This window comes from Cryptomeria japonica, chromosome 8 (genome assembly GCF_030272615.1).
Source record: "Cryptomeria japonica chromosome 8, Sugi_1.0, whole genome shotgun sequence".
Classification (NCBI taxonomy): Eukaryota; Viridiplantae; Streptophyta; class Pinopsida; order Cupressales; family Cupressaceae; genus Cryptomeria; species Cryptomeria japonica.
The window spans coordinates 645,241,065-645,268,677 of record NC_081412.1 but is presented as its reverse complement, the minus strand read 5'-3'; the positions used below and the strand labels follow the sequence as shown (position 1 = coordinate 645,268,677).

Sequence of the window (27,613 nt, the reverse complement as noted above, 5' to 3'; positions counted from 1 at the left end):
AATTTCCAAATTATTCTACTAGAAGTATGTTTCAAGAAAACTTATAAGTTTCAGGCAATTAGTGTCCTCTTTTTTATTTTTTGGTTAGTTACCTTCTTTTAACAAAAAGTATTACCCCATCCGTTAACATTTATGTTTATAGTACATGATCAAATAGAATGATAAAACTAAAATTCAGCACACTGAACCTAAGTTGCCCACATAGGTTTAGGTACAGTTAAAAAATCTGAGTTCCATTCTTTTAGGGTTCGTCCATGACTACATACAAATATGGGAATTTGGATTGAGTGAAGATGAACTATTGACTGATAATTAATAACATATCCTTGAAATGACTATATTTAAACAATAGTGCATAAAGGGCCCTTCCTATAAAAATAATTAATAAATAAATCATTATCATCAATTTAATAATAATAATAATAGAGAATATACCTTTCACAATTTAATAATATAGAACCACATATTCTCATGGGTTTTTATGATAGGACCACCTACTCTTGCACAAAACTGCCACCTTCTCATGTGACCCAGCTGACACCCAATCCCTTCGCTTCCTTGCAGAAAACATCCAGAAATGGTTGGTTGCCTCCCTCACGCATCAACTACCTCCTATTGTTACAAATCTGGCCCATACCCTAGTTAGTCACAGAAAGGGACAAGGCTCTTGACTAAACAAAGCCATGTGGTGAAGAAAAATATCCTGCAACTGCAGACAATCTGGCATTTGAAGAAAGCATTTTTTACGGTGGGTTTGTGTGGATTCTATCCAAGTTCACCCAGGTTCTGTCTGGGTTCATTCTCACAGAATCCAGACCTGATTAACAGGAACCTGGATGACCCCATGGGCAGATTGGTTCAGAATCCACACCATGTTCAAACTGGACCGACATCTGGCTGAACAAGTAGCTTAGCATTAAACTCAACAATGATAAAGAAGAAAAATAAAAATAAAACAAATAATGGTCTCTTTGTTATAATGGTATGCTCTTGTGACGATGTTAATAGTGATCTGCTCTTCTGTCGCTACTTACTTGGAGCCTCCTCTTTGTCTTTTCGCCTATCATCATAGCTTTTTGGTATTTTGTATATCTTGATGTTCGTTTGTGCATACTTGTACACTATTTACCAATGATTGAAATAAAAAACTAAAGGCTAAAAGTTCAAAGTTAATAGCCTAACAAACTTCTATCATCTTTTTTCTGACATCACCACTGGAGCCAGCGGAAGCAAAAGGTAACACATACTTGACACAGCAACAGCATGCAGGGAAAATAATACAGCAGCACATAGGGAAAGTAAAGACTTAACATAGGAATTACACAGTAACAAAAATTATAATTATATGAAACCAAAATCACTGCTTTCATGATTCAAATCCACCGTTGCTTCTAGCTGGTGATTTCAAAGATAGACAGTTATTGATTTATAACATTTTAATGGATTTTCAGGGCTTGGTCTTTTTAAATATATGGGTTTCAACTAAAACATTTTTTGTAGATACAGCTGTAAATTGCCAAATACCACATCTGGCTGTATCTGCCACAGCCAAAATTAGGGCTCATTTTTTGTTACAATATCCTTGCCGTACTGTACCCATATCTGTGTTGGATACTCTAATATGTGTGCCAGCACAGAATGGGGTGTTTGTCCTGCAAACTAATATGCATGTCAGCACAGAATGGGGTGTTAGCCCTACCCAAACCAATTCCAAGAAGCAAGCTACAAAACAATGAAATCAACAGATTAATGCCCACTACATGAGATGGCCCATATGCTCACATGGCAACCAACCCATCAAATGCAACAAGAATCCATCACTGATGAGATACAAATACTATCATCCCTATCAAATCCAGCGATATCACACATTCAAAAATTGAAAAATGCAAAAGTCGTGTCACCACAACGAAAGAAACATATGGAATTGGCTCCATACTCAGTTGAATCAAGAGTAGGCTAGAAATTTCCAAATGCAACAAAAAATCTTCAACCACTACAAAGATCTATAGTAATTATCCAACAATTTGAAAACAGAGTCCATACGAAACTTATGGCAATTGAAAAAACAATAGCCCAATGACTGTCAAATGGGTGTCAAATTTATCCTGGTCATTTCATACGAAGATTCAATAATTTGAAACTAATCATCAAAAATGTCCTTTGCAACATGAATTTCACCAAATTTACCCTTCGATGACACAGCTCCAATTGAACGCTGAACGCAACCAAACATCCCATCATGACTCCATGCACCCACTTTTTAAGTGATTGGAATTGGAAAGGACCAAAACTCAAAAATTGTAAACCATAGGCCATGAATCCACATGGCAGTTAACTATAAATCCATAATCGACAAAACAAAATATATCAACAAGCATTCAAGCAATCAAACATTGGGATGGATTCTCTTAACACATTGCTGCACACAAGATCTCAATAAAGAAAAGAATTCTCAAAATGGTATGATCATGCTTGTCTAGGATGCCTAATCCTTTAATTATGTCTAGGGTGAGTTGACCACCCAATAGTATACTAAACTAACATGCATCACTAGGTATTCAATGTCTAGGGTGAGTTGACCACCCAATAGCATACTAAACTAACATGCATCGCTAGGCATTCAATATTTAAACAAAAAATACGCTGGGACCAATAAGAGAGATTTATCTGCTTGTAACTCCCTGATTAAACAAACTGAAAGCAAATAAGCTAGCTGAAGTTCCTACATCCAATTAAATAAACTTTCACTGATTTCTTAAAATATTCTCCCTTTTTCTTCCTGTAAGCTTGATCTAACTGGTTCAAATCTTGTACTAATTAAAAGTAATGATAGGACTAGTAGTTGATGTAATAGAAAGCAACTGATGATTACGACAAGCAGACGAAAGAATAGAACCACATTATGATTAGGAAGGCAAGGCATAAAAAGATTGCAAAGGAAAACAGGTGCTTTGTTCAAGAAGGCAGACTAGTGATTACCTCCCAAACATGATTCTCCATCAGATGAGATATCAAACATCAATCTGAAAAATTAAAATCTAGAGCCAGCAGTAAGAAGAATCAATGGTGCTACCCTGTCTTCCAATTTACTGGAATTTGTCAAAAGGCAGCACATCAAAAGAGATTGGTGCCAATAAGGAAGTCACCTTGGCAAATAAGACAAGAAATTTGGCCAAGGCTTTTTTCAGGCTCTATTTCATTCAACAAAAACAAGGGAGGATGTTTTTGGAAGGAAACATGTTTCATGGGCAGGGTTGGTTTGTACATGCAACCAGGGAATGTAATGCCCCGTCTGAGATTAGGGCATCATACTACAAATCACAGCCTTAAGTAGCCTCTAAACCCATGCTTTAGCAAATAGGACTGACCTGAAACAAAGGGAAAAAGATAACAAAATAAAAAATAAAATATAATTGCAAAGGGAAAAGAACCGACCTTTTTTAATGAAATTAATACATCAATTTAAAAAAGGGCAGACCCAGAATTTAATACATTAAATAAATTAAATAAAGATAAATTGTTACTGTTTTGGGCCGACCTCGTTTAAGAGGTATAACCATTGGAAAAAGGGCATATTGAGGTGTATAAAAGGAGATTGAATGGATTAATCCATCATCAATTGGAATTGGATATGTCTTCCATTTTAGAGCAGAATAAAAGCAGAATATTTTAAGGCATTAAGAATCTGATATATTTTAAGACACAAACCCTCAGGCAGTCCGTCTGATTATTGTAGTGTGGTATGGATTTCTGTGCAAATCATTAAGTGTTGTACCAATGTTATACATCTGTTTCTGCATATCATTATCTACATAATTATTTCTACATCTTTATGATTAATCACATACTGTTGATATGATTATTTATATATGTCATAGTAAATATAAATCAGACTAGTATACTCTGTAGTTGTTTCATATATTTTCATATATTCTGAGTGTGCCCAGCCACGGTGGATGGAGTGCAGGCCTACAAGAGGGGTGCACACCACCTCTATGAGGAGACTAGATGGTTCCATGAGGCCAAAGGGGTACAAAAGGTACTGCCCTTGGGCCTAGAGGAGATGGCATTCCAGGGCACCCTGTTGCAGCCTCATTCCCCTACCATGGTGCAAGGAGACCAATCATGGAGAGAAAGGGGAAAGGTTGGCCAGATGAGGGGATGACAGAAAAGTGGGCGCCTCACTGGGTAGACCACCTCACCTTTGGCCTAGAGTAGGGGGTCTGAGACACCCCATTGAAGTCACATGGTTGAGCCCTCCACAATACTTGTTGATGGTGTTTTTATGCACTAAACACAGAATAAAATACTAAGTATTCTATCCTCTCTTCAACAAAATCCTGCCAAGTGCTAAACTACGTGATCAAATGGGACGACTCCAAGGTTCCGAATGTTAGGTCTTGACATGCTCTTGGATAGACTCAGTTGTTTGATGTGATATTGCTGGAATCACAAGGTAGACTTCGACTCCAAGGTTCCGAATGTTAGGTCTTGACATGCTCTTGGATAGACTCAGTTGTTTGATGTGATATTGCTGGAATCACAAGGTAGACTTACATTGAATCTTGAATGCTTGAATGTCGCTAGGACGTGGAAACTAACTTGATTAAAAAAGGGGAAAAAGGATGAGGGTTGAGAAAGCTAATCTAATCCTAGGAATGTAAAAGCAATGGACAATCTTTGGTGAAACTAAACTAAGCTTTGCTTTGACATGTAGCAAACATCTCCACAAGACTAGTGCAACCTTCTAGGAATAGCTAATGATTTTCAAATCACCACTACAAGCATAGACACCCTCAAGGTGAAACATATCAATGAAGGAGTGATAATTGAAGTTAAGCTTGGCTAAGACGGATCCAGTTGACTACGCAAGGCACTTTACAATCAACAAGGTGTTAGTAGTATGGATGTACGAATTTCATCATTGATCATGCACAAAGTTCCATTCATCTAAACAACACGAAAATAAATGAGAAGTAGAGACCATGCAAATTGCTGAATCAACACACAAAGTTCACCATATCTTCAATGGAATTAATATGCTGCTTATAACAAAGTCTTGGCAACAATCTTTGCCATCCCTCCTACTCTATTCTTACTGCTATCTAATTATTATCTACTACTTTCTCCTATCTATTAACTTTTACAAATGAAGAAGCGGAGCCTTATATAGTGCTCTTATTACAATGGAGGGCCAAGATCAAATCCATATCAATGGCCGCGATTGAAAGATGAAAACCCTAATTAGGGTTTGTTACACCCATTACAAAGCATTTAATGCTTGACCAATGATAAATCTACAAAATATAGGACACATGTCCTCCATTGAATTATTGACCAATAGATGATAAGGGTAGGTGCATTGGAGTTTGTGCCCATGTGGTAGTTATCCTCTTTGATGGACAAGCTAGGTGCATTGAATCTGGACACCTTGTCTTAGAATGACGTGATTGGATAAGTGATGATGACGTGATTGGATAGGTGATGACTGGATGCCACCTTAGCTAGCTCAAGTCTAACTCATCACAGGAGTAGGTGATTGAGGCATATCTCTTAATACTCGACATTTCCAAGCTCCTGTAGTGATGATGGAGGGAATGAGATGAAGGAAGGAGATACTCCCAAATTGCATCATCTTTTGACTTAATCACCTCCACCTTGGAGCTTCCATCTCTGATTACTCATGCTATTCTGGCAATGACTCTTGGATTTTAAGAGGAAATTCAAGATTGTGAAAACTTTCTTCCTTTTGATGTTGATCTCTACACGTGCTTTGGAGATGCTGCTATCTTTTCCTTTATGATGGTGAGTCTTTATCTCATGAAACAAGTTTATAGTGTCTATCCTTTGTGATGGAAGTCATCCTATCTGTTGCCTTGTATAAGCTTTAGACTTAGAATGTTGCAATGGCTTAGACCCTCCTCCATATGCAAAAGTTTTGAATGGTGTGATCTTGATGTTATAGGTGAGCTGATGAGCCTTCATCTTGGAGCTGATCCTCATCACTTGTTGCTAAGCTTTTCATAGCTCATCCCTCCTCTAATCTTCATATCCTGAAAAGCAAACAAACCTTGATTAAGATATAGAAGAGAACAACTTCATTCTTTAAATTTGAAAATGATTTCCCTTTGTTCGATCTCTGATTTTCATCTTCAAAGTCTGATTCTGATTTTGCAAGTCTGATTTTCACTGCTTTCATGTCTGATTTGATAGGTTTCAGGTCTGAGACATGCCTGATCTGCATTGGTTTGGGAAGTAATCTCTCAGGAAGTTCGGGCTTTTCAACACCCATTGACAATCAGCATGAGCAGGTCAGGCTTTTCAGGTGGCAAAGGAAGGTCGTGGTTTTGGGAGGGCAAAGGAAATACCATCAAGCTGGATTGGGGTTTCAAGGTGGCATTGACAGCGGCAGGCCAGACTTTCAAGGGGGCATTGACTATGCCTTAGTCACATTTTGGGCCTTCAAGTGGAAGCAAAGACTTCCAATCTCTATCACATCATGCTTTCACTTCATTGATGATTCATTTGATCTCTCTTTGTCTTGCTTGACTCATCGAATTGATCTTTCCTCCACCACTAGCATGATCATCAACTCGGACATTTTCATCCAAGTTGGGTGGAGTTCTTAGCATGCATTGACAGTCATCCAAGGAATTTCGGAATTTTGAGGGAGAACTGACTGAGAGCTAAGAAAGTTCGGACTTTTGGTACCCCACTGACTGGAAAAGTTCGGACTTTCTGGGGATCACTGACTGAGAAAGTTTGGACATCAATTGAGTCTCCAAACTTGTTGATCTTCATTAATTTTTATTTCATGTTCAAACACCTTGGATTGATCCTCCTTCACCATTATCTTGATCGTCAACTTCAACATCTTCTTCCATCTTTGGGTGGGAGATTTCACCTGGCACTGACTGAGCTTCAAATGAGGTCGTGGATTAGACAAGGCACTGACTGAGAAAGGTCGAGCATTTGGTAGGGCACTGACTGTGCTCAAAAGTTGCTAGCCTCACTTACTCAATCACTTCCACTTCATCAAATATCAAATATTCATCTTCAAAAATGTTCATTCCGCCTAGCAAAAGCATCCTTATCTTAGATCAGACTTTGGAGAGGTAACTGACTGTGAACCAAGGCACAGTAGGGGTTTTGGGGGGTCACTGACTGTGACTTAACTTAGCCAAATTTTGAGCGAAAATCAATCACCTTGCCAACTCAAAGAGTCCTTAGTCACTATTAAAGTGTTCTCGCGCAGTCTAAGCCTTTATCTTGCATCAATCATCTCAATCCTCATGACTCAACACTTGACTCTTCACCCTGAAGGCATAAGATGATGATGATCAAATGGAATGATCATCACAAAATTGTTCATTGCCAAGCCTTGAGAGCTATCATCACAAAAAGGTTAATAGCCAAAGACACTACAACTAACCTAGAAAGCAAAAAAAAGTGGGGGTCCCCATTTGCAATGGGGCAATGCATAAAAACGTCACAACACTACTTAAAATGTTTAATGACTGAATCGATAATTCTGCTACTGATAATGATAATCTGATATACTGTTCTGAGATGAATTCATTGATCTGGTTTACAGTTCTAATCCGATTTCCTGTTCTGATATGGATTCACTAATCTGACTACTGTTCTGATATGAACTCACTAACCTGTTTACTAGGATTATTGTTGTAAGAGATTTTCTAATCTGCTTGCAGGCTTCAGTCAGGTGAAAGGTATTCTCTAAATCCACACATTCATTTGGAAATCAAGAATTAGGGCAAACTTAGGGCATAGCCAATCTCCAAGATTAAAAATGAAATTAGCCCTAATCAACTAGAAGAATATTCGGAATCAAATAATGAATTGTGATACTGGAAGAAGAGAGAAAACTGATCATGGCATGGAAATATCATAAACAATGATTCCAAACGCAGATCCAATCTGTTGTCCTCAAAACACTGACACCAACATAAGGAATCTCTTCATGATTTTGCCCTCAAAACTGTTACATAGGAGCATTTAAATCAAGGGATCAACCCATCTAATCCAGAAGATTAGGATGTTAACTCAAAAGATGAGGAACCCTCTAATGGAAAGTAGACAATAGTAGGTTTGAAGGATTTATCACACTCACAACTGACGGAAATTTTAAGTTAATCAAGGCTTACAAAATCTATCAATGTCAAAGCTGGAGACTAAGTCTGCTCAATTTTGAAGACATATCCAGGGAGACCACCTCAATCAAATTCCATAATTCTGAGGCTCAACTAAACATTGCCAACAAAAAAATGCAAAATGCTAACAAAGACAGGGAAGAGAAAAAGAACCAACAAGAAGGGTCAGAGAGGTCATAGAGGAACAAGATGATCAAAAGGAAAGTGGATCATGAAAGAAAGGAAAAGCAACAAAATTTGGTGTATATCCACTAGACAGAGGATAAGCCCTGTATCTGCAGTAGCAAGTGTTAAGCTTCCTCATAGTATAATACCATGGAATATAATCAAGCATAGGCTGCTGAAGCAGTTATTCGGAAAATTAAAACCAGTTATTATCATTCTGCATAAAATAATACCAAACCAATCTTCCTTCAGCAAGGTGATAAATGTGTGTGAAACAGTAACAAGGAAATTATTGATTCATTGGAATGCCCCAGAAGCCCCTATCTTACGTCAGGACAATTTATTTGTCTTTCATGTTCATTGTCCATTTAAAAAAGAAGAAAAGGGAAGGTGCACATTGCTTCTGCCACCCAAGTCTAGGGTGAGGAAATCAACATTGTTACTGATGGGTGCACCCATATTGGTCAAAGACTTTAAAGACAACATCTTAAAAATTAAGCCCCTTTGGTTCAAGTATGTTGAATGCTGAGAATACCAAAGAAACGGGAGCTAAAAAAAAAAAAATATCGGTATATACACTACATTTTAAACATGCATGGTATCAAACATTTCATATTACAAAGCTGATGGATGAATTTTGTGAAGGAACTTACATGATTGCTACGTTTTATGAATGCATTTTGTCAAAATAAAAAAATATCCTTTTTGTTCTATGGTGACATGTCCCGTAGAAAAACCTGGCCATTCCCATCCCCAGGGCATTTCAGGGATGCAGGGACAGCTAGAAAATGTCCCTAAGACTGTCTCCTATGCAAAAACGAAAAACAAAGACATTTCCTAAACAGCCAAAAAAAGGCAAGTGATGGCCAGGCATCTCCTACTGCCTAGCAAATGAGACGACAATATATATATAAAAGGAAAAAAAAGGATTTTGTTTGATGCCTGACCATGAAATCTGATTTTCAGTTTCTTTTAATTGTGGACATTGTGTACTTTCTATTTTTCGATGTGCTGGTCTAAATATTTTCTACTTGCTTTTTCACTTCCATCCTAAAAATTATTCTCACACTACCATTCTTTCCATAGAAATGTTTACCAACCTAAATTTCCCAGTAAGTTACATTTTCTCTTTCAGAAAACTTGTTTGGCATTTCCTTGTTTCGGTAGGTTTAGAATATCCTGCCAATTTTCCCATCTGATTCTGCAAATCTTATGATCTACGGCATAGCCCATAATAATTGCTATTGAAAATATCAAAATGCAACACAGATAGAAAAATATAATGAATACAAAACGTTGGAATGAATCCTGAGTAAAGAAAACTTCTTTAGAATTTTTTCAAATCCCACACCCAAATGATTGCACACAAAGAACCAAGTGAGTAATTTTTATTTTATTGATTATGGAATGGACATATATGACACATCTTTCAACCACCATTGTTTGATTTACAAGTTTTTTAACAGATCCCAAAGTTGACTGTTCCTCATGGTGGATTTAAATATTTATTATTTGACCCATCCCCAATTTCTGCAAGATATAAAACATGATATTCATACAGGAAACAGTAATGCGATCTTAATACCTTTCAAAATTATTGTGACACATTTGGGCAATGAAATAAGAAATAGAAGTTGCATTATGAGTCTGGCTAAACATGGAGTTTCCTTTTTGCTTGTTTTGATGTGAACAACCTCCCATGAATTCTATGATGCATCTCACTCATAAATTTGTGCAAAGGTTTTATCTTTTATTTTCTTGGGATTAATTCAGACTCGGACTCTGATTTTGATGCAGAGTTACCAAACGAAGATTAGGTGCTGTGGCAGATTTTGTATGCTTTTGTCATTTTGTAGTTGTTGCTTGTAGCCTCGGGACTTTGTTGTAATTTTTGTATTATATAAAAAGCACATTGACAATGAAAGCAATGAACTTTTGTTAATATGTGTGTCTAAGTCAACTCTAATGTCAATTCCAATTCAGCTCTAACATTATCTCATATGGTTCTATAATGCATATGATGAATGCCTTATATAGGAATAACTGAAATTTCCTGTATTTTTTAAATATTCCCTTCTTTATTAATTGCCATCCCTTGCATTTCCCTAAAAAGGGCCTTCCATCCCAGCCATCCTAGTAACACATCCCCCCATCCCTATCCCAGAAACTCTATGGAACATATTTTTTAGCAATCAGCCCAACAACACCTATCAAGCTCCAATTGAGTTAAATCCATTTGGCACACAGCCTAGTATGGTCATTCACAATTCATTTGTTACCAAGTACACCCCCTGCGATCCCAGTCCCACGCCAAACTGGTCTGAGTACACCCTGCTCCCAAGCAAACCCAAGGGCCACCCAAACAAAAACAAAAAATTAAAAAATATTTTTATAAACAAAAATGTGCCACATGCCTAATTTTGCCCTTAAGTGATGAAATTGTGAAAATGGTGTGTGCCATGATGGTTTATGTGGTTTCAAAGGCCTTGCCTTGACTTGGTAGTGGAGGCTTTGTCCCCAAACCCCACAAAGGGCATTGCCCCCTCAACCCTGCTAGGAGTGTTGCCCCCAGACCCCCATGAGGGATGTGCTACTCCTCAACCCCATTGGAGTCTCCATGCACAAATCCCCACTATTTATCAGGATCTCTTGTCACATAAAAAATTTGATTACAAAGAGTTGGTCTAAGAGTGGAGACCAAAACTGGCAACTTAGACAATTATCTTTATCAATATTATAATACCATTGTTCAATGACGAAGCATCAAACTATCAAAGGTTCAAATGTCATTATTATTATAAAATATAATATTATATGATATATCAAATGTATTTGTAATTCTATAAATTGTTTTAAAAAATACATTTTAAATAATCTCTGAATATTCACAATACTGATAAAGTGTTTTAAAAAATATATTTCAAATGTATTTGCATAACTATATTTGAATATTCACAAACAATCTCTGAATATTTGCAAATTTCAAATGTTAGCACAATCACCAATTCCACGGGCTATGGGGCAGATAAGATCGGAAATCAGAAAAATGAGATTATGAATTCAATTTCCTTGGAAACCATTGCCACAATCTGCCAAAATTGGGTTTCTGAATTAAAAACTGCTCCAGCGATCAAGTGATATTTGCACCCAATAAATTAGGGCTTCTGCTGTTTTACATCAAAATTCAATATATCAAGCATTTGGTTTATTGATTTCTGAATTTTACTTTCTAATCAGTTTTATGCAGGATCTGGTAAGTATTAGGATAGGTTAATGTGATGCAAACATGGTTGTTGCAGAAACGAATAAAATAGCTTGAAAACTTAAAATCAAGATTCACAAATGATTCTAAGGCAGGAAGAGGATCCCAGGGAAAGTTCAAAGATGAACACAACAGAGAATTTGGATAAATCACAAAGATGTGATCATAAAGACTATCAGACAATTGATCTGATGAAAGAAACGCAAGAGGACATAGGACTACTTGAAGAATTTTCAATTATTTGCAAATTTATAGGCCCAAAATGTAATAGAAGAAAGATTAGAGCTTGGATTGTAGAATCAGACGACTCAAGAAATTGTCAAATTCCTTCCTAAAGGGTTTTTTATTGCAATCTTCATTTCTGAGGAAGAAAGAGAAAAGGTACTGCAAGGGGGGTTATGGGAAATGGATGGATTCCCATTACATATGCAGAAGTAGCACCAGAATTTCAACCCTCTCAAAACGTGCCCCTACAATCAGCCAGTCTAGATTCACTTATACAATCTACCAATGGAGTACTTGTTTGGAGAAAGCTTAGAGAAAATTGGAAGGTTTTTGGGAACTCTTATAGACATAGACACAGATATAATTGAAGAAGACTCATACCTATATGCAAGGATGAAAATTGCAACGGTCAAGAAGATCCCAAATGAGATCCGACTGTGTTGAAGGGCAGCACTGGTTGCAATCGGTGGAAGTCAAGGAAATCAAAAACTTATGTCACACTTGTACAAGTACAGAGCATAGAGAGATATATTGTACCAAGAAAAAACAAGGGATAAATCAAAAGAAGAACCAAAAGCCAAAGATGGTATAGAGACCAAAGGAAAAAAGGGAAATTCTCCCTCAAAGCACAGAATTACCACAAACCCAAATGCCTGAGCAAGAATCGAAGCAAGAGGATGGACTATAGCCAAAGGAGGATGGAATCAACCACATCAGTTCCCAGAAAGAAGGATCGCTTATGGTAATAGAAAGCAGAATATCCAACAAATCATAACAGCAGTAGGAGATGAACTTCAACGAAACCAGTAAAGAATCGATGGAAATCCAAACAAATCAAGAAAAGGAACTGAGCCAAGATATAATGGGAAAAAAGATGGAGGAAATGGAGGAGTTGGAATCAAAGGAAGAATTCATGAAGAATGATGAGATAGGAATTGTTGAATCAAGATGGATTAGGCAGACTATGGCTAAGAGGGTGGGCAAGACCTGTAAAGGAAGAGGAAGGAAGTCCAACAGGCAAAGAAGGGAAGGGGAGACATTGGAGAGAGGATTAGTGAGCATAAAAAAAAATTTAATACCAAGGGAGCAAAGCCCTTAATTGGGGGTCAATGAAGATATCCACTTGGAATGTCAAGGGCTTAAATGCCCCTGACAAGCAATGCTTAATAAAGCACCATTTGGGGAAGATTTCAGCAAACATAATATTAATCCAGGAAACAAAACTCAATAAGGATGAAGCGGATAAATTCAAGAAGTATTGCACAACAAGGATGGGAGTATTTAGTGAGGCGAATGGGATGTTAGGAGAATTGACTATATTATGGAAAAATACAAATATCAAGATTGACCCAATTCAGACTCATTCCAATTGGATGGAGTGTTGGGTGTCAGACTGCAACTCATCCCTAAAATTCATATTATTCAATTTATATGGACCCACAAAGACAGTGGATAAGAAAGCAACTTGGACAGCGATAGGAGATTGCATTAAGTTTTAAATAGTTAGGGGATCGGTTGTATGTCTTAGGGGAAGATTTCAATGCAATAACAGAGTTAACAAAAAAAAGTGGAGGCATAAGTAGAGTAAATCAAAATATGGAGGACTTTAGAGACTTCATCACTAAGATCAGACGGATTGATTGTCCAACATCTAATGGTATATATACATGGAACAACTGCAGGCCAGGCTTCACAAACAAATCAAAGAAACTTGACAGATTTATTATTTCTCCCAATTGGATGGAGGGAGATACAATATTGGATACCTCAAGACTACCTATATCAGCTTCAAATCATTTCCCAATACTCATGAAAATTCTGAAGGAAGACAAACCAAACAATGCTTACTTAATAGAGATGAGGGCCTGCTGCCATTGTAGAATCAGAAGACTCAAGAAATTGTCGAATGCGGTGGAGAGATGAGGGCCTGCTACCATTAATAGAGAAGTGGTGGGATGAATGCAGAGAGAAAAGCACCCCAAGCTACATTTTCGTGAAAAAAATACAATTCATCAAAGCCAGACTGAAAACATGGAATAAAGAGGTATTTGGGAACATATTTGAGGAAAAGGGTAGAATGGTACAAGAAATGGAAGAATTAAAGAATAGAGTAATTAAGTTTGGTATGTTTCAGGAAGATTTTTTGAAGGAAAAACAACTAAAAGAACATCATAAAGAAATTCTTACAAGATAAGAGGTATATTGCTGAGATAAAGCAAGGGAAACATGGTTAAAATCAGGGGAAACGAACTCTAAGTTTTTCCACACTTCATCAAAAGCCATAAGAGTCTTCAATAGAATTGATGGCATAGTCATGGAGGATGGAAAAAATGCAAGAGGCAAGCATGAGATTGAAATAGAAGTTGTTAAACACTTTGAAGAGCTATTGAGAAAGCGTCATCAGCAAGATATAAATGATAATGCAGGCATACTGGACGGAATCACTAAGTGTGTAACAGAATTAGATAATGGCGTGTTAAATGCTTCAATCACATTAGAGGAAGTATGGACAACAACTTTTCAACTTCATCCAGACAAAACTCTAGGGTCAGAAGGATTCCCGACAAGCTTTTATTAGAAATGTTGGCATTTTATAGGTAAAGATGTATGGAAAACAATGGAGGAATTTAAAAAGAAAAGAAAGTTTGTAAAAGATATCAACAATACAGTGATCACTCTTATCCCCAAGAAGCAAATACATAGCTCTCTCAATGATTTTCACCCTATCTCCTTGTGCAATACAATTTACAAAATCATGACAAAAGTATTGGCAAACCGACTGAAAAAGATTTTAAACAATATAATATCATAAGAGCAAAGTGGATTTTGTCTAAGCAAAGAAATAATTGACAGCATCATAGTGGCAAATGAAGTTGTTCATACAATAAATAAAGATAAGATTAAAGGTATGATGATCAAATTAGATATCAGCAAGGCATATGACAGGGTCAATTGGAAGTTTCTTATTGAAGTTCTCAGAAGATTTGGCTTCAATGAGCCATGGATAAATATGATAAACCATTGCATTTCCTCTACAAGATATACAATCAATGTCAACGGCTCAATGTGAGGATTCTATTAGAATATTGTAATGTTTCTTTAATGGTCATCTTAGTCTTCTTAGTCGTCTTTAGTTAGTTTGTATTTTCAACTTCTGTTTACAATTGTTTCTTTTAGAAACATCGTCTTTTGTAAATTTTGTATATAGAGCTTTTGTCTCTATTGTTTAATAGAACATTGATTTACCATAACAGATTCTTCTCAGCTAGAAATGGGATAAGGCAAGGAGATCCCATTTCTCCATTCCTTTCATCTTAATGGCAAAGGCTATGGGAAGAACATTCAAATTAAGAAAAGAAAGAGACTTATGGAAAGGCATCAAAGTGGCGCAAGGTTTGAGCCCAATCACACACACTCAATTTGCAAGAGACATTGTCTTATTCGGAGAGGCAAACATGAAAGAGTTTGAGACAATGAAAGAAGCATTGGAAGACTACACAAGGATTTCAGGGCAAACAATTAATAAGGAGAAATCAACATTAATATTTTTCAATACTAAGAAAGCGCTACAAAAGGATCGTCAATAAGCTTGGATTTGCAATAACAAATGTTCCAACTAAGTACCTAGGAGCACCACTTATATCCAGCACCTGTCAATCTCAGCATTGGGAAATTGTGATAGAGAATTGCCGAAATAAAACCCAAGCATGGAACAACAAATGGCAAGCTTTAGCAAGGAGAATGATGATGATCAAAATCAGTTCTTTCAGCAGTCCCAATATATATTATGTCTTGCTTTCATATTACCCATAAGGTACAGGCAAAGTTAGAAAGATATTTTAAGAAATTTTTATGGGAAGGAGCAAAGGATGAGAAGAAAATCCCATAGGTTAAATGGGACATGGCATGCCTACCAAAGGTAGCAGGGGGTGCAAGACTCCAAAAGATGAGAATGCAAAACATGGCACCTAGGGCCAAACTAGCTTGGAAGATGTATTGAGAGCCAAACTGGTTATGGTGCAAGATATTTCAAAAAAAATACCTAGATGATCCTGCTCCAAAAAGGAGATTTGGTAATGGCAGTTTCTGTATGAGGTTCGGCCATATGGAGATTCCTATAGGAAAGCAGAAGAATAATAACTAAACACCTTACATGAAATATTAAGAACGGAAAACAAGCTGATTTCTAGTCCAAAACATGGAATGGCAACAGACCATTGGAAGATGTTGTATCCCTTGGCTAATATGACCCTGTTTCGCTTATTTGAACCCCCAAGGAATATTGTCAAACACTTGGCATACAATGTTTGAAGCCGCTGTTATGAATTTTTTTATTGTCTTCTTTGGGTTTGTAGGCTGCAAATGAAGTTATGGAAAGCTTCTAACAATGCAAGGTTGTTATAGAAATGATATACTAGCTGTTTTAGACCTTTACACACACATGTAATGACTGAAATTAACTAGTACAGCTAGTTGACATTAAGACAAACACTTGTCATGCATCCCAATGTATACCTACAGCCATTAGGCATTTAAGCAAACAGTTGGCATGAAAGCTAAGTGGCTGATCAATGTTGAATGTTACCATGAATGTGAATATGCAACTTATATCTCCATTAAACATATGCAACCTCCAAGAATTTCATGATATAATCATAATAGCAAATGATGCAATGAAGTAATGATTATCTAATACAATAACCATAGATAGAAAACTTGAAATTTCAATGGCTGCCTTGATATATTAGTTTGATTCTCCTCATATGCAAAGCCCTTGTCAAATATATATAGCTGTTCACCTTTCTAAAACCCCTTCTATAGAATTCGAACTACTGTAGCGCACTGTTCATGCACACTGTTCACGGCACTGTTCACGACTCTGTAGCGCACTGTAGTCTCTTTCAATCTGCAAACAAACTCTGAAATAAACCCTCCAATCAGCTCAATATTGACTCCTAAATGAAGCCAACTCTCACAAGCATAATCAGATGATGCTGTTATAATGAAGAAGCCACGCTCTCCAATGCAGACAAGCCTTGAATCCTGCAGAGGCCCTTGGTATTCTACACTTCAATGCTCCAGAGAAACTTCAATCAAAAACTTCAATCAAAAACTCCAATCACATAATGAAGTTCGATTCCTTTTGCACACTTATATTTCCTCAAGAAGTTCGAACTTCTTCAAAAAGCTCTTAATTAACATTAAAATGTTATAATATTTCATTGGCATCAATAATGTAATTAAACCTTGGGTTATGTGCTCATAAATTATTAATAAACTTGGCCCCCTTCTCATGATAAATAGACCCTCATTTAAGTGCTTTATAATATAAAGTCATTTTATAACTTAATAATATAATCTCCAAATAATTAATGTTTAATTGAGCCAATTAAACATTAATATCTCCATGAATACTCTGTATTTTCGAACGCCGTCTGAACTAGGAGCTAACATGAGGAGACTGCATATGACCATACCCCCTTTACTAAAAATAGCAGGGGTCCATCTCTAACATCCCAAGACTTAATAAAAATAGTAAGTAGAGAAAATGATGTCCAAATGATGCCAAACGAAGACCAAACTGAAGCACTTTGAACACTGGGGATGATACCAATCCTCAAAAGACCCTCTAACCAATCCCATTAGCCTACGAGGGTCAGGGTAATAGGCTAATCCTCACTAAAGAACTGATGTCAACAAAAAGGGGACATCACAGAAGAGCTAGAGGACACGAAAGAACACATAAGACAGTTAACGCAGCTAGTACACCAAACAACACATAAGACAGTTAACACATCTAGTGGGATCAAAGGTAAGAGATTACATCGACCTTAACAATTTGAAATTTGGGCATCACGATTGGATTAAGGTGGACCAATTACCAATCACAGATAGTGCTAAATCAGTTTTAAACAATGAACTCGCCAAGAGAAGAGTAATTTTGACGGATGAGGAAGATGAAGTTATATGGTACGCGGCAAGATCTAGGGTATACTCGGTCAAAATGGGATACAAAATTCAAAACGGTAGAAAGGGCAGATGAATCATGGCTGAACACATTATGTTGGCACTCCACAATCCTACGAAAAGTAGGTGCGTTTCTATAGAAAGCACTACATAAAAAGTATTAACAGCTGATAGGCTTAACATAATTGGGATTTACGAATTAAATAGATGCACGTTGTACTACAAAGATAGTGAGACAATTGACCATTTGCTGCTAAATTGCACATTTGCAAGCAAATGTTGGGATTGGATATAAGACGTCATTGGGTGGAAAGGAGCAAAAAAGGAAGATTTAAAAGAATGGTTGACTAGTTGACCAAGAGATAAGAGATACGATGTGGGCCAGTTTATGGGTGGCAACCCCAGCCATGATAGTTTGGAATATCTGGAAAGAAAGGAATTGCAGAATTCTCAAGAAAAGAGTATGGATGAAGAAGGGATTATTCCGAAAATTCAGGAAAGCCTTTGTGAATTATTGAATGCTAAAAATATGATAAAAGCGGGAACAATTTTTACAAGATTGGATGAAGAACTACATAAGAGATGAGATCTCCTAGAAAGGCCAAAAGAGCAATTAAAAGACAAGAAGATGTTTAGACAAAATGTCTTTTGGAAGTTTCCATCCACAGAAAGAGTCAAGATGAACTTTGACGGATCAGCAAAAGGAAACCCAAGACAGGCAGTGATAGGTGTTGATTTTCTTACAATACTAGGAACACAAGAAGATGACCATGCACAGTAACCATAGGGTGTGCTCGATTAACCACGGGCAATGATTCACATTATTGTTGCCCTCCCAACCATAGACGATATACTGTTATCGTCTCCCCCGAGCACGCAAATTTTATATATATATATATATCCAATATGAACAGTGCATACAGCACGATAGTGTTGTAGATAATATCGGGTCTTTACAAATCCGCAGTGCAAAGGCCAACACCACTATAGCTTCCTTCTCCGCAACATGCATCCGCCGTATTCACAAATCCGTATGCTACAAGATCACTGAACAAGCCCATGTTCATTGAGTAGTTGTCAGAGAAGGTGAAAACCTAAGCAGAAGATACACGATGCTGAAGATAATATTGATATGCTTATGTGTCTTGCTGTAGTGAAGACCCGATCTGCATGTATGTCTTCTAATCTGTGTATATATCGCTCTGCCCTTCTTATTCGATAATCTTTCACATCAATCGATTGTATGTCGAATGCAAGAGGAAAGGATCCTCCTTATACCCGGCATGAAGACTCTTCATGAAGAGTCGACTTCTTCCAAGATCATCGTGTTTCCTCCAAAGCATCGTGGCCCTTCAACAAGGGTGATGGACGGGTTAAGCAAGAGGAACGACTCATCCAAAGGTGGCGGGGAAGAACACTAACCACATTTTGTTAACCACTTAACAAATATTAATGTATAAGACGCCAAAAATGTCTATGGTCGACAAGCCAAATAGACATTTAGATTGCACGGGTCGATGTGAAGGAGTTCGACCACAGCTACAACATTAACACTCCCTCTTAGCTAGGGAGGAATCCTTCTTATCCTTACATCACTCCATAGTGATGATTTACCATAATAGCTACACCTATATGTGAGAGAAAGATATCACCTCACTGTGATATCAAGAGTTATGGCATATCCATGTAAATCATGTCACATGATATCCACCATAAATATTTTAATGTAATATCCACCATTATGGCTTATCCATAGATATTACTACATGGCATGTCCATGGATTTCACGTCACATAAAATCCACCATGAATATCTCTTTATGTAATATCCACCATTATGGCTTATCCATAGATATTACTACATGGCATGTCCACGAATTTCACGTCACATGAAATCCACCATGAATATCTCTTTATGTAATATCCACCATTATGGCTTGTCCACGGATATCACATCTCATGATATCCACCATTATGGCATATTCAAGGATATTACTTCATGGCATGTCCACGAATATTACGTCACATAATATCCACCATGAATATCTCTTTATGTAACATCCACCATCATGTCTTATACATGGATATCATGCCTCATGATATCCACCGTTATGGTATATCCATAGATATTACTTCTAGAGATATAAACCACTATGGCATATCCATAGATATCAAGTCCCATGATATCCATCACAATTGTAAGATCGATCAATATCATAAGATCGTCACCTTACGATAATGATCAGATGTACAAGTGTTCACTAATGAGAGATCGTCACCTCACAATAATGTTCACAAGGGCTTATCAAGCACTGAACCAATGTTGTCATGGAGTCACACACATGACACTAATCATGAACCATATCAAATTAATAAGATTTCATAATAAGAGTTTACACTTTAAACATCTTAGAGAATACATTAGTACTATTTAAAACAGATCAATGTTGTTGAGACTCAATCTCAGCTAGGGCTACATTTTCTACCATACCAAGCTTACCTTGAAAGTACACAAACTTTATTCTGGAGAGAGGCTTGGTGAGAATGTTTGTCGTTTACTCATCAGTACTAATGTATCTTAACTGAATAGCATTCCTTTCCACCACGTCTCTAACATAGTGATACTTGATCTTCACATGCTTCATTTTGTCATGACACACAGGATTGACAAAAGGCTTTCACACAACTTTGGTTATCACAATGAATAATTGTAGGCTCCAATGATTGTACAAACAATCCTGCAAGGAGCTTCTGAGGCCGCATTGCTTCACGAGCTGCCACACATGCTGCAACACAATGAATCTATCTTGGTTCATACATGAACTGACTAAGAGAACTCACTGCAAAGCAGATATATGGTCTGGTGTTGACCAAATACATCAATGATCTAATCAACTGACAATACATAGAGGAATCTAATAGATCTAAATTGGAAGCTGACTCACTCAACTTCTCCAGAATTATATCCATCAGCGTAGACATGGACTTATAGTCCATCATGCCAAATCTCTTCAGGATGTCTATAGTGTACTTCCCCTAACTCAAGAAGATCTCATGCGGTCTTCTGCCAAACTTTCAGTCCAAGAGGTAGTACATAAGGCCAAGATCCTTCATCTCAAATTCAGAGGCTAACTCCCTCTTAACACTGAATGATGAGCTTCTCTGCCACAGTGAGAAATAAGTCATCAACATAAACGACCAAAATCAATGCCTCACCATTAACATTTGCATCACTCTTGGTGAATCCCAAGTTCACCAAGTATCCATCTATCCAAGAATATCACGACCTAAGTGATAGCATAAAACCTTCCAGCCTACACACATGGGACTCCATCCATGAATCATAGAGTCCTTCGACTACTGATCAATAGAGAAACCATCTTGACATGGTCCACTCCCTCTGAACATATATAACCAAGATCCTCGAAAGTCAATTGAAGCAGAACCTCTAGTTGATCCCTCTATCACAGAAGCATACCCTTAGAAGTTTGCTCCCTCTTACTAGGGGAGCCCTCTTGTCTCGACTTTTCTTTGTAATCCTCGATGTTGCCATTACCTGTACAGATGCCTCAGCAACATTCCTAATGTATCATTCTTCTTTCTCTGCAAAACCCATCCTCGAGGGCCAAAGAAAAGAACAAGAGCAACTTTTATAGTACATATAGGAATAGTGATAAGAGGCTGACTAAAAGCAAATAAAAGTAATACTCAAGAGATAATAACCAAGAAAAATACTTATCTCATTATCCAAGCTCTTTGGATAAACTTGTTATGCAAGTAGTATAACAGCAGTCAAGCCTTAACTACTAAGGTCTTCAAGTGTCCCCTATAATCACACATGCACTTGCACATACACTTGTAATAATCTGCTGTTAAACATAGCTCAAAAATTGATAATGATAAATTAGATGTCTTAAATTGTATGCAATCATAGCTAAGGGCTACAGAACTCAACGTTACACATGGGCAGTTCTAGTTTCATGAACATGAAGGCAACCATTAGTCCAATACATACAATAGACAAATAACACGAGCATAAGCAATGCACCATATACTATCAAATAAATGTGGTAGTGGGGAGAAGACTTATCTGATCAGTTTGGTCCTTTCATCCAATGAAGGTCCTAATCTCATATTTCAGTTGTCATAGATAGATACAAATCTGCAGAGTTTCCAAGGCTAAAGATAGACATGTCACTTCTATGAAGAGAATCATCAAAGTCTAGCTGGAAGGAAGTGGCCCGAACTTCCTTCTCATTATTCTTGGCATTGTCCTCAATTATAACCTGTAACCAAGAATCTCTCTCTACTCAATCTAAAAATGATCTATATCCCTTTGTCACATCTTTTCACTTTAAGCTCAAGTTCCTCCTCAAGATAGAGGGGATGCACTAACTGTGGCAATGGCTCTTCAGGAACCTGCTTTGATACCATGTTGATTTTCTTACAATACTAGGAACACAAGAAGATGACCATGCACAGTAACCATAGGGTGTGCTCGATTAACCACGGGCAATGATTCACATTATTGTTGCCCTCCCAACCATAGACGATATACTGTTATCGTCTCCCCCGAGCACGCAAATTTTATATATATATATATATATATATATATATATATATATATATATATATCCAATATGAACAGTGCATACAGCACGATAGTGTTGTAGATAATATCGGGTCTTTACAAATCCGCAGTGCAAAGGCCAACACCACTGTAGCTTCCTTGTCCACAACATGCATCCGCCGTATTCACAAATCCGTATGCTGCAAGATCACTGAACAAGCCCATGTTCATTGAGTAGTTGTCGGAGAAGGTGAAAACCTAAGCAGAAGATACACGATGCTGAAGATAATATTGATATGCTTATGTGTCTTGCTGTAGTGAAGACCCGATCTGCATGTATGTCTTATGATCTGTGTATATGTCGCTCTGCCCTTCTTATTCGATAATCTTTCACATCAATCGATTGTATGTCGAATGCAAGAGGAAAGGATCCTCCTTATACCCGGCATGAAGACTCTTCATGAAGAGTCGGCTTCTTCCAAGATCATCGTGTTTCCTCCAAAGCATCGTGGCCCTTCATCAAGGGTGACGGACGGGTTAAGCAAGAGGCACGACTCATCCAAAGGTGGCGGGGAAGAACATTAACCACATTTTGTTAACCGCTTAACAAATATTAATGTATAAGACGCCAAAAATGTCTATGGTCGACAAGCCAAATAGACATTTAGATTGCACGGGTTGATGTGAAGGAGTTCGACCACAGCTACAACATTAACAATAGGTTGTATCATTACAGTCTTTGAAGGTCAATGTGTGTGGCCATTATCAAAAAGGATATGATATGCCTCAAACAATGAAGCTGAGATGGAAGCATTGGCCCTAGGCTTAGGGCATGTCCCCATGTGGCTACTTAAGCTTATTTTGGCTAGCAGCCACTGCTCATTATTTTAAGGAGCAATTTGTGGAGCCGGTGGCCTCATGAACAAATTTCAAAATTTTTTCTGCTTATAATTAAGCAGTCAACTTAAATTCTTCTGCCACATAAATAATAAATTGTTTAAATAGTATTAATATGATTATATGTGATATATTTTAGAAAGAAAAATTGTTAAAAATGGAGGCAAACTAATTTGTGCTGCCATGTGGCATTTTGTTTAATATGCAGTGGCTGCTTATTTCCAGCCCCCCTCTTTTTTCCACAGCTTATTTTCATTTTTTAAGCCATGGCTGCTCCACAAAAATGGGAAAAGATTCCAAATTATCCTTTTCCCATGATTAAAGATTTGTATGGGGACACTCTTAACTGCTTATTTTTAAGCAGAAAATGGAGTTAAACAGTGGCATGGGGACATGGGGTTATGGATGTGTAAGGAAAAGAACATTAAGAATTTAGAGATAGAAGGAGATTCATTACTATGCATACAAGCAAAGAACAACACAGATATCCAAAAAGTTGATTTATATCCAAAAGAAATTAAGTCTCAAATCAATCTAAAACTGGGAGAACATGCCCAAAAATGTTTAAGAGAGGAAGAGATAACATTCGCAACAAAATAGAAAAAGAAAATATGGCAGATTTGGCAGGTGGTTTTCAGTTTTTACTAGAAGTGGATTGGGAAAATACAAAAATACTAGTTCCCACAACTTTGAAGAAAGAAAGACTACAAACGAGGAAGTTTTGAAAGAAGTTACTTGAAAAATAGAAAAAACTTGCTGAAGTTTGCATGTGATTAGAAGTAACTGCAAAATCAATTTAATTTGCATAGAGCAATTTAGAAAGTCTTGCATGTACAAGAAAAGAAAAAGAATAACTTTCATGTATGGCAAAATTGTGTACCCAGGAGAAGAACAAAAAACTAGGAAAGTATCAAAGGTAAGTATGTGAATGATATGCAATAGAAATAAGCAAAACAAAATTACATGAATGCTTTTATTTTAGTTATCATACATTGCGAGTATAAATATGTCCCTTGATGTAAATGTAGGACTTTAACCTTATTATGTTTTTGTTTTCAAAAAAAATCGCAGAAAGCATCTCCATGAATCAAATTTTACGTATTAAAACTAGAGGATTTGCAAAAACCGATCCACCCATGCCAAAAGTACAAACCCGTGCAGTCATTTTAGTACACATGGACGGCATTTTCTAGTATGGGATAATTCGGTCAAATATAAGGACTCACTCAGGATATCAATGAAAAAATTTAACTAACCACAATGATATCTCGTATTGAAATGCACCCCTCCTCCCCAAAACCCCTGGGCAAGATCCGAGTGTTCATTGGAAAAGAGGTGGACATATTCTGTACCTAGCGAGGAGACCAGAGCTGAGGGGCGCTTCTACCCTTATTCTCCAATTAAAAGAATTGAATTCAATTGATACATTAATTTTGTAATTACCAAGATAGTTGTAATCTATTTGAATAAATTATCAGCAGCCCTCGTTTTTTCCAATGGTGTTTGCGGGTTCGATTCTCCTCAAACCATTTTCACGTGCACAATTGGACCATTCATAGCCAGATCCCATTATATTGTAAGCTTTTCTATGCCTCAAAATTTATAAACATCAATTATGCAGAGCTACGATTACCCTAATTACCTTTAAATAAATGCAATTTGACCGCAAAGAAAACCCTAAGAAAAATAAAAGCGTCGGATCAGATCTTACCTCCGTTCAGAAGACTAGCTGAAGTGCTTTTCTTGGATAGATTTGCAGAGAGCTCGCAGTATTGCCTCTCGTATCCATCAAATACCTCACTCATTGTGTTCAATCGAAATTTTTCTGAATTAGGGAAAATTTTGTGAAAATTGGCGGATGAAAGAATCGATCCCGGGTCGCTTGGGTGTTTTGGAAGCTATGTCGTTTTGAGTTTCCGGCTCCGGCCTTGTATTCCTCTTCCTAGATCTCTGATTCTCTGTAAAAATTCTTCGTTTTTTAAACAAATTATGTTTATTACTTATGGGTGAACGAAAAATTATTTGTCAAGTTTCCCCTGAAAAATAAGGGGAAATCATTCTTTCGAGCGGGAGTTCCATGTGGGTCCCTATCTTTGTTTTGTTTGCCATGCTCGAAAAATTATTACTTATGGGTGAACGAAAAATTATTTGTCAAGTTTCCCCTGAAAAATAAGAGGAAATCATTCTTTCGAGCGGGAGTTCCATGTGGAGCCTGCGACGTTACGTCTGGTTTGGAATTTTCGTACTGTTCGAAGATATCTGTCATGCCGTTTTATCCTCTCTACTGTTACTATTTCCAAAGAAAAGGTCCACGATTTCTTTTATTATTATTATTATCATTATTTTACATTATTGTATTCTAACTAATCCAATTTGGGGTATAACTCATTTTACTAGGTAGTATTTCAAAGTTTGTAGCCTTGCGTTCAAGAGGATAGACTTATTTAGAAATAATATAATATTGTAAAGAAATAAATGAAAGCAATCATCAAATAATTTTATTTGGAGTTGTGATATTCCTACAATACTAAGTTTACAAATAATTTTTTTATTTAATAATTTTTAAAATATTATTTATTTATTTATTAGTTTATTATAAAAAGTTGTTTTTCTTTTTTAATGTCTTTAATGTCCCCTATTGAGTTTATGTCTATTTTAACCATAAATAATCCCTCTTAACATACTTGTGACATAAATTAAATTGATTAGGAGACAAACTATCTTAACATGAATCCAATAAGCTTCTTTCTGATATTATCTTAAGGATTCTATCTGATTAATATTAATTATTAATGTACATATAACTTTATATATATTTATATACGTTATTTATTCTTAGGTATTATCATTATATATTACTGGAAATGTAGTTCTTATAAAACATTATAATAATAATAATAATTATTATTATTATTATTATTATTATTATTATTATTATTATTATTATCATCAAAATTTGTATCACTATCGAGCTTCATATATTAAGCACATCTCATGCATACCACCAAGAACACAAATGTTGCTGCATGTAACTCCTCTTATCCCTCCCCTTCAAACTGAATTTACAATAATTAATAATATGTCATATCTTAACTCCAAACAAAAAAACACAACCATTAACTATACCCCTACGTGAATGGTCACATATTCTTAAATACCGATTAGTAAATATTAGTAACAACTGCCATTATAACTTTCTTAATTCAAATCGATGCCTTCTTATTTAATGGAAATAATAGTAACCCGAACTTTTACAAAGTAAGTCTTTGATTTCATTATTATCAATGTTATCGAAACTTCTTTATAGTAATCTTTAATTAATAATCCCCTCCTTATCTTTCATTGAAAATAGCCAATGCATTCCTTGGCCACGTCAATGATTCTTAGTGAGTCGGTTGTGTAAGACATATATGCACTATTTCATATGGCTGCTCTTAATCGATGTTTAACTAAACCGATTTATTTTGTCAAGGAATCGTATTTCTTTTAATATATTGGATTCATTTACAAATATATTACTATTAATAATATTAATATTAATAATAGTAATTTGCTAGAATGATAATAATATTACCAGAATAATAATAGATCGTTGTAACTCTAAGTATATATGACTGTGACAAATATAGTGAGGCAGCCAATGATAAATAATCTTCATATTTGTTGTCATAGTGTTCATTATTCTGTTATAATGGATATGTTCATCAATCTGCATGGATCCACTTGACATCAATGACAATATTTCCATCATGTCCTTCAATATATTTCACGTTGGTTCTTCTTTTAGAGTATTATTGTTGTTCATTGGTTCATAAGCCCTACCTTTTCAAAGCATAAGTTCTACCTTTAGAATATGTATCCATCTAAATCACTAACTTTTAGTATTTGTTTAATTTAACTTTGACTAAGATTATTGCCTTTGCACTTCCTTGATTGTTGTATTATCATCTTTATTCAATATATAAATTGTGTTTACAATTAAGAATATGTAGATTAGGTTTATAATATATAAATTATGTTTATAATATTAACATATATCAATTAACTAATAATATTCAATAAATAAATAAATTTCAAATAATCATGCATTGTTAATTATTATATTAATTAATAATAATAATTGCTTCATTTGAGATATATATAATGATCAAGGAGGGGACATGATAATGTCTTGATTTATTTTATTTTTAAACTACAAGGATATCATGGTTTCTCATTTATAGTTGACATAGATGGATTTGTACTAAGAATTGTCATTAGTGTTTGAATTATATGTTGTTGGATTATATTTGATATCATGTCATATTAAAATAATTATAATATATAATATTATTTGATTTTATATTAATATTAT

At 36.1% G+C, this 27,613-nt stretch overlaps 1 protein-coding gene across 1 annotated transcript in view; it reads right to left on the bottom strand.

The window, feature by feature from the left end:
- Positions 1-25,443, bottom strand: part of LOC131049244 (vesicle transport v-SNARE 13) — a 68,753-nt gene extending 43,310 nt beyond the window's left edge. The window contains exon 1 of the mRNA XM_057983287.2: positions 24,971-25,443. Coding sequence (XP_057839270.1) covers positions 24,971-25,064 — 94 coding nt within the window. The 5' untranslated portion in view covers positions 25,065-25,443. The remainder of the gene's footprint in view (positions 1-24,970) is intronic.
- Positions 25,444-27,613: the final 2,170 nt, after the last annotated feature.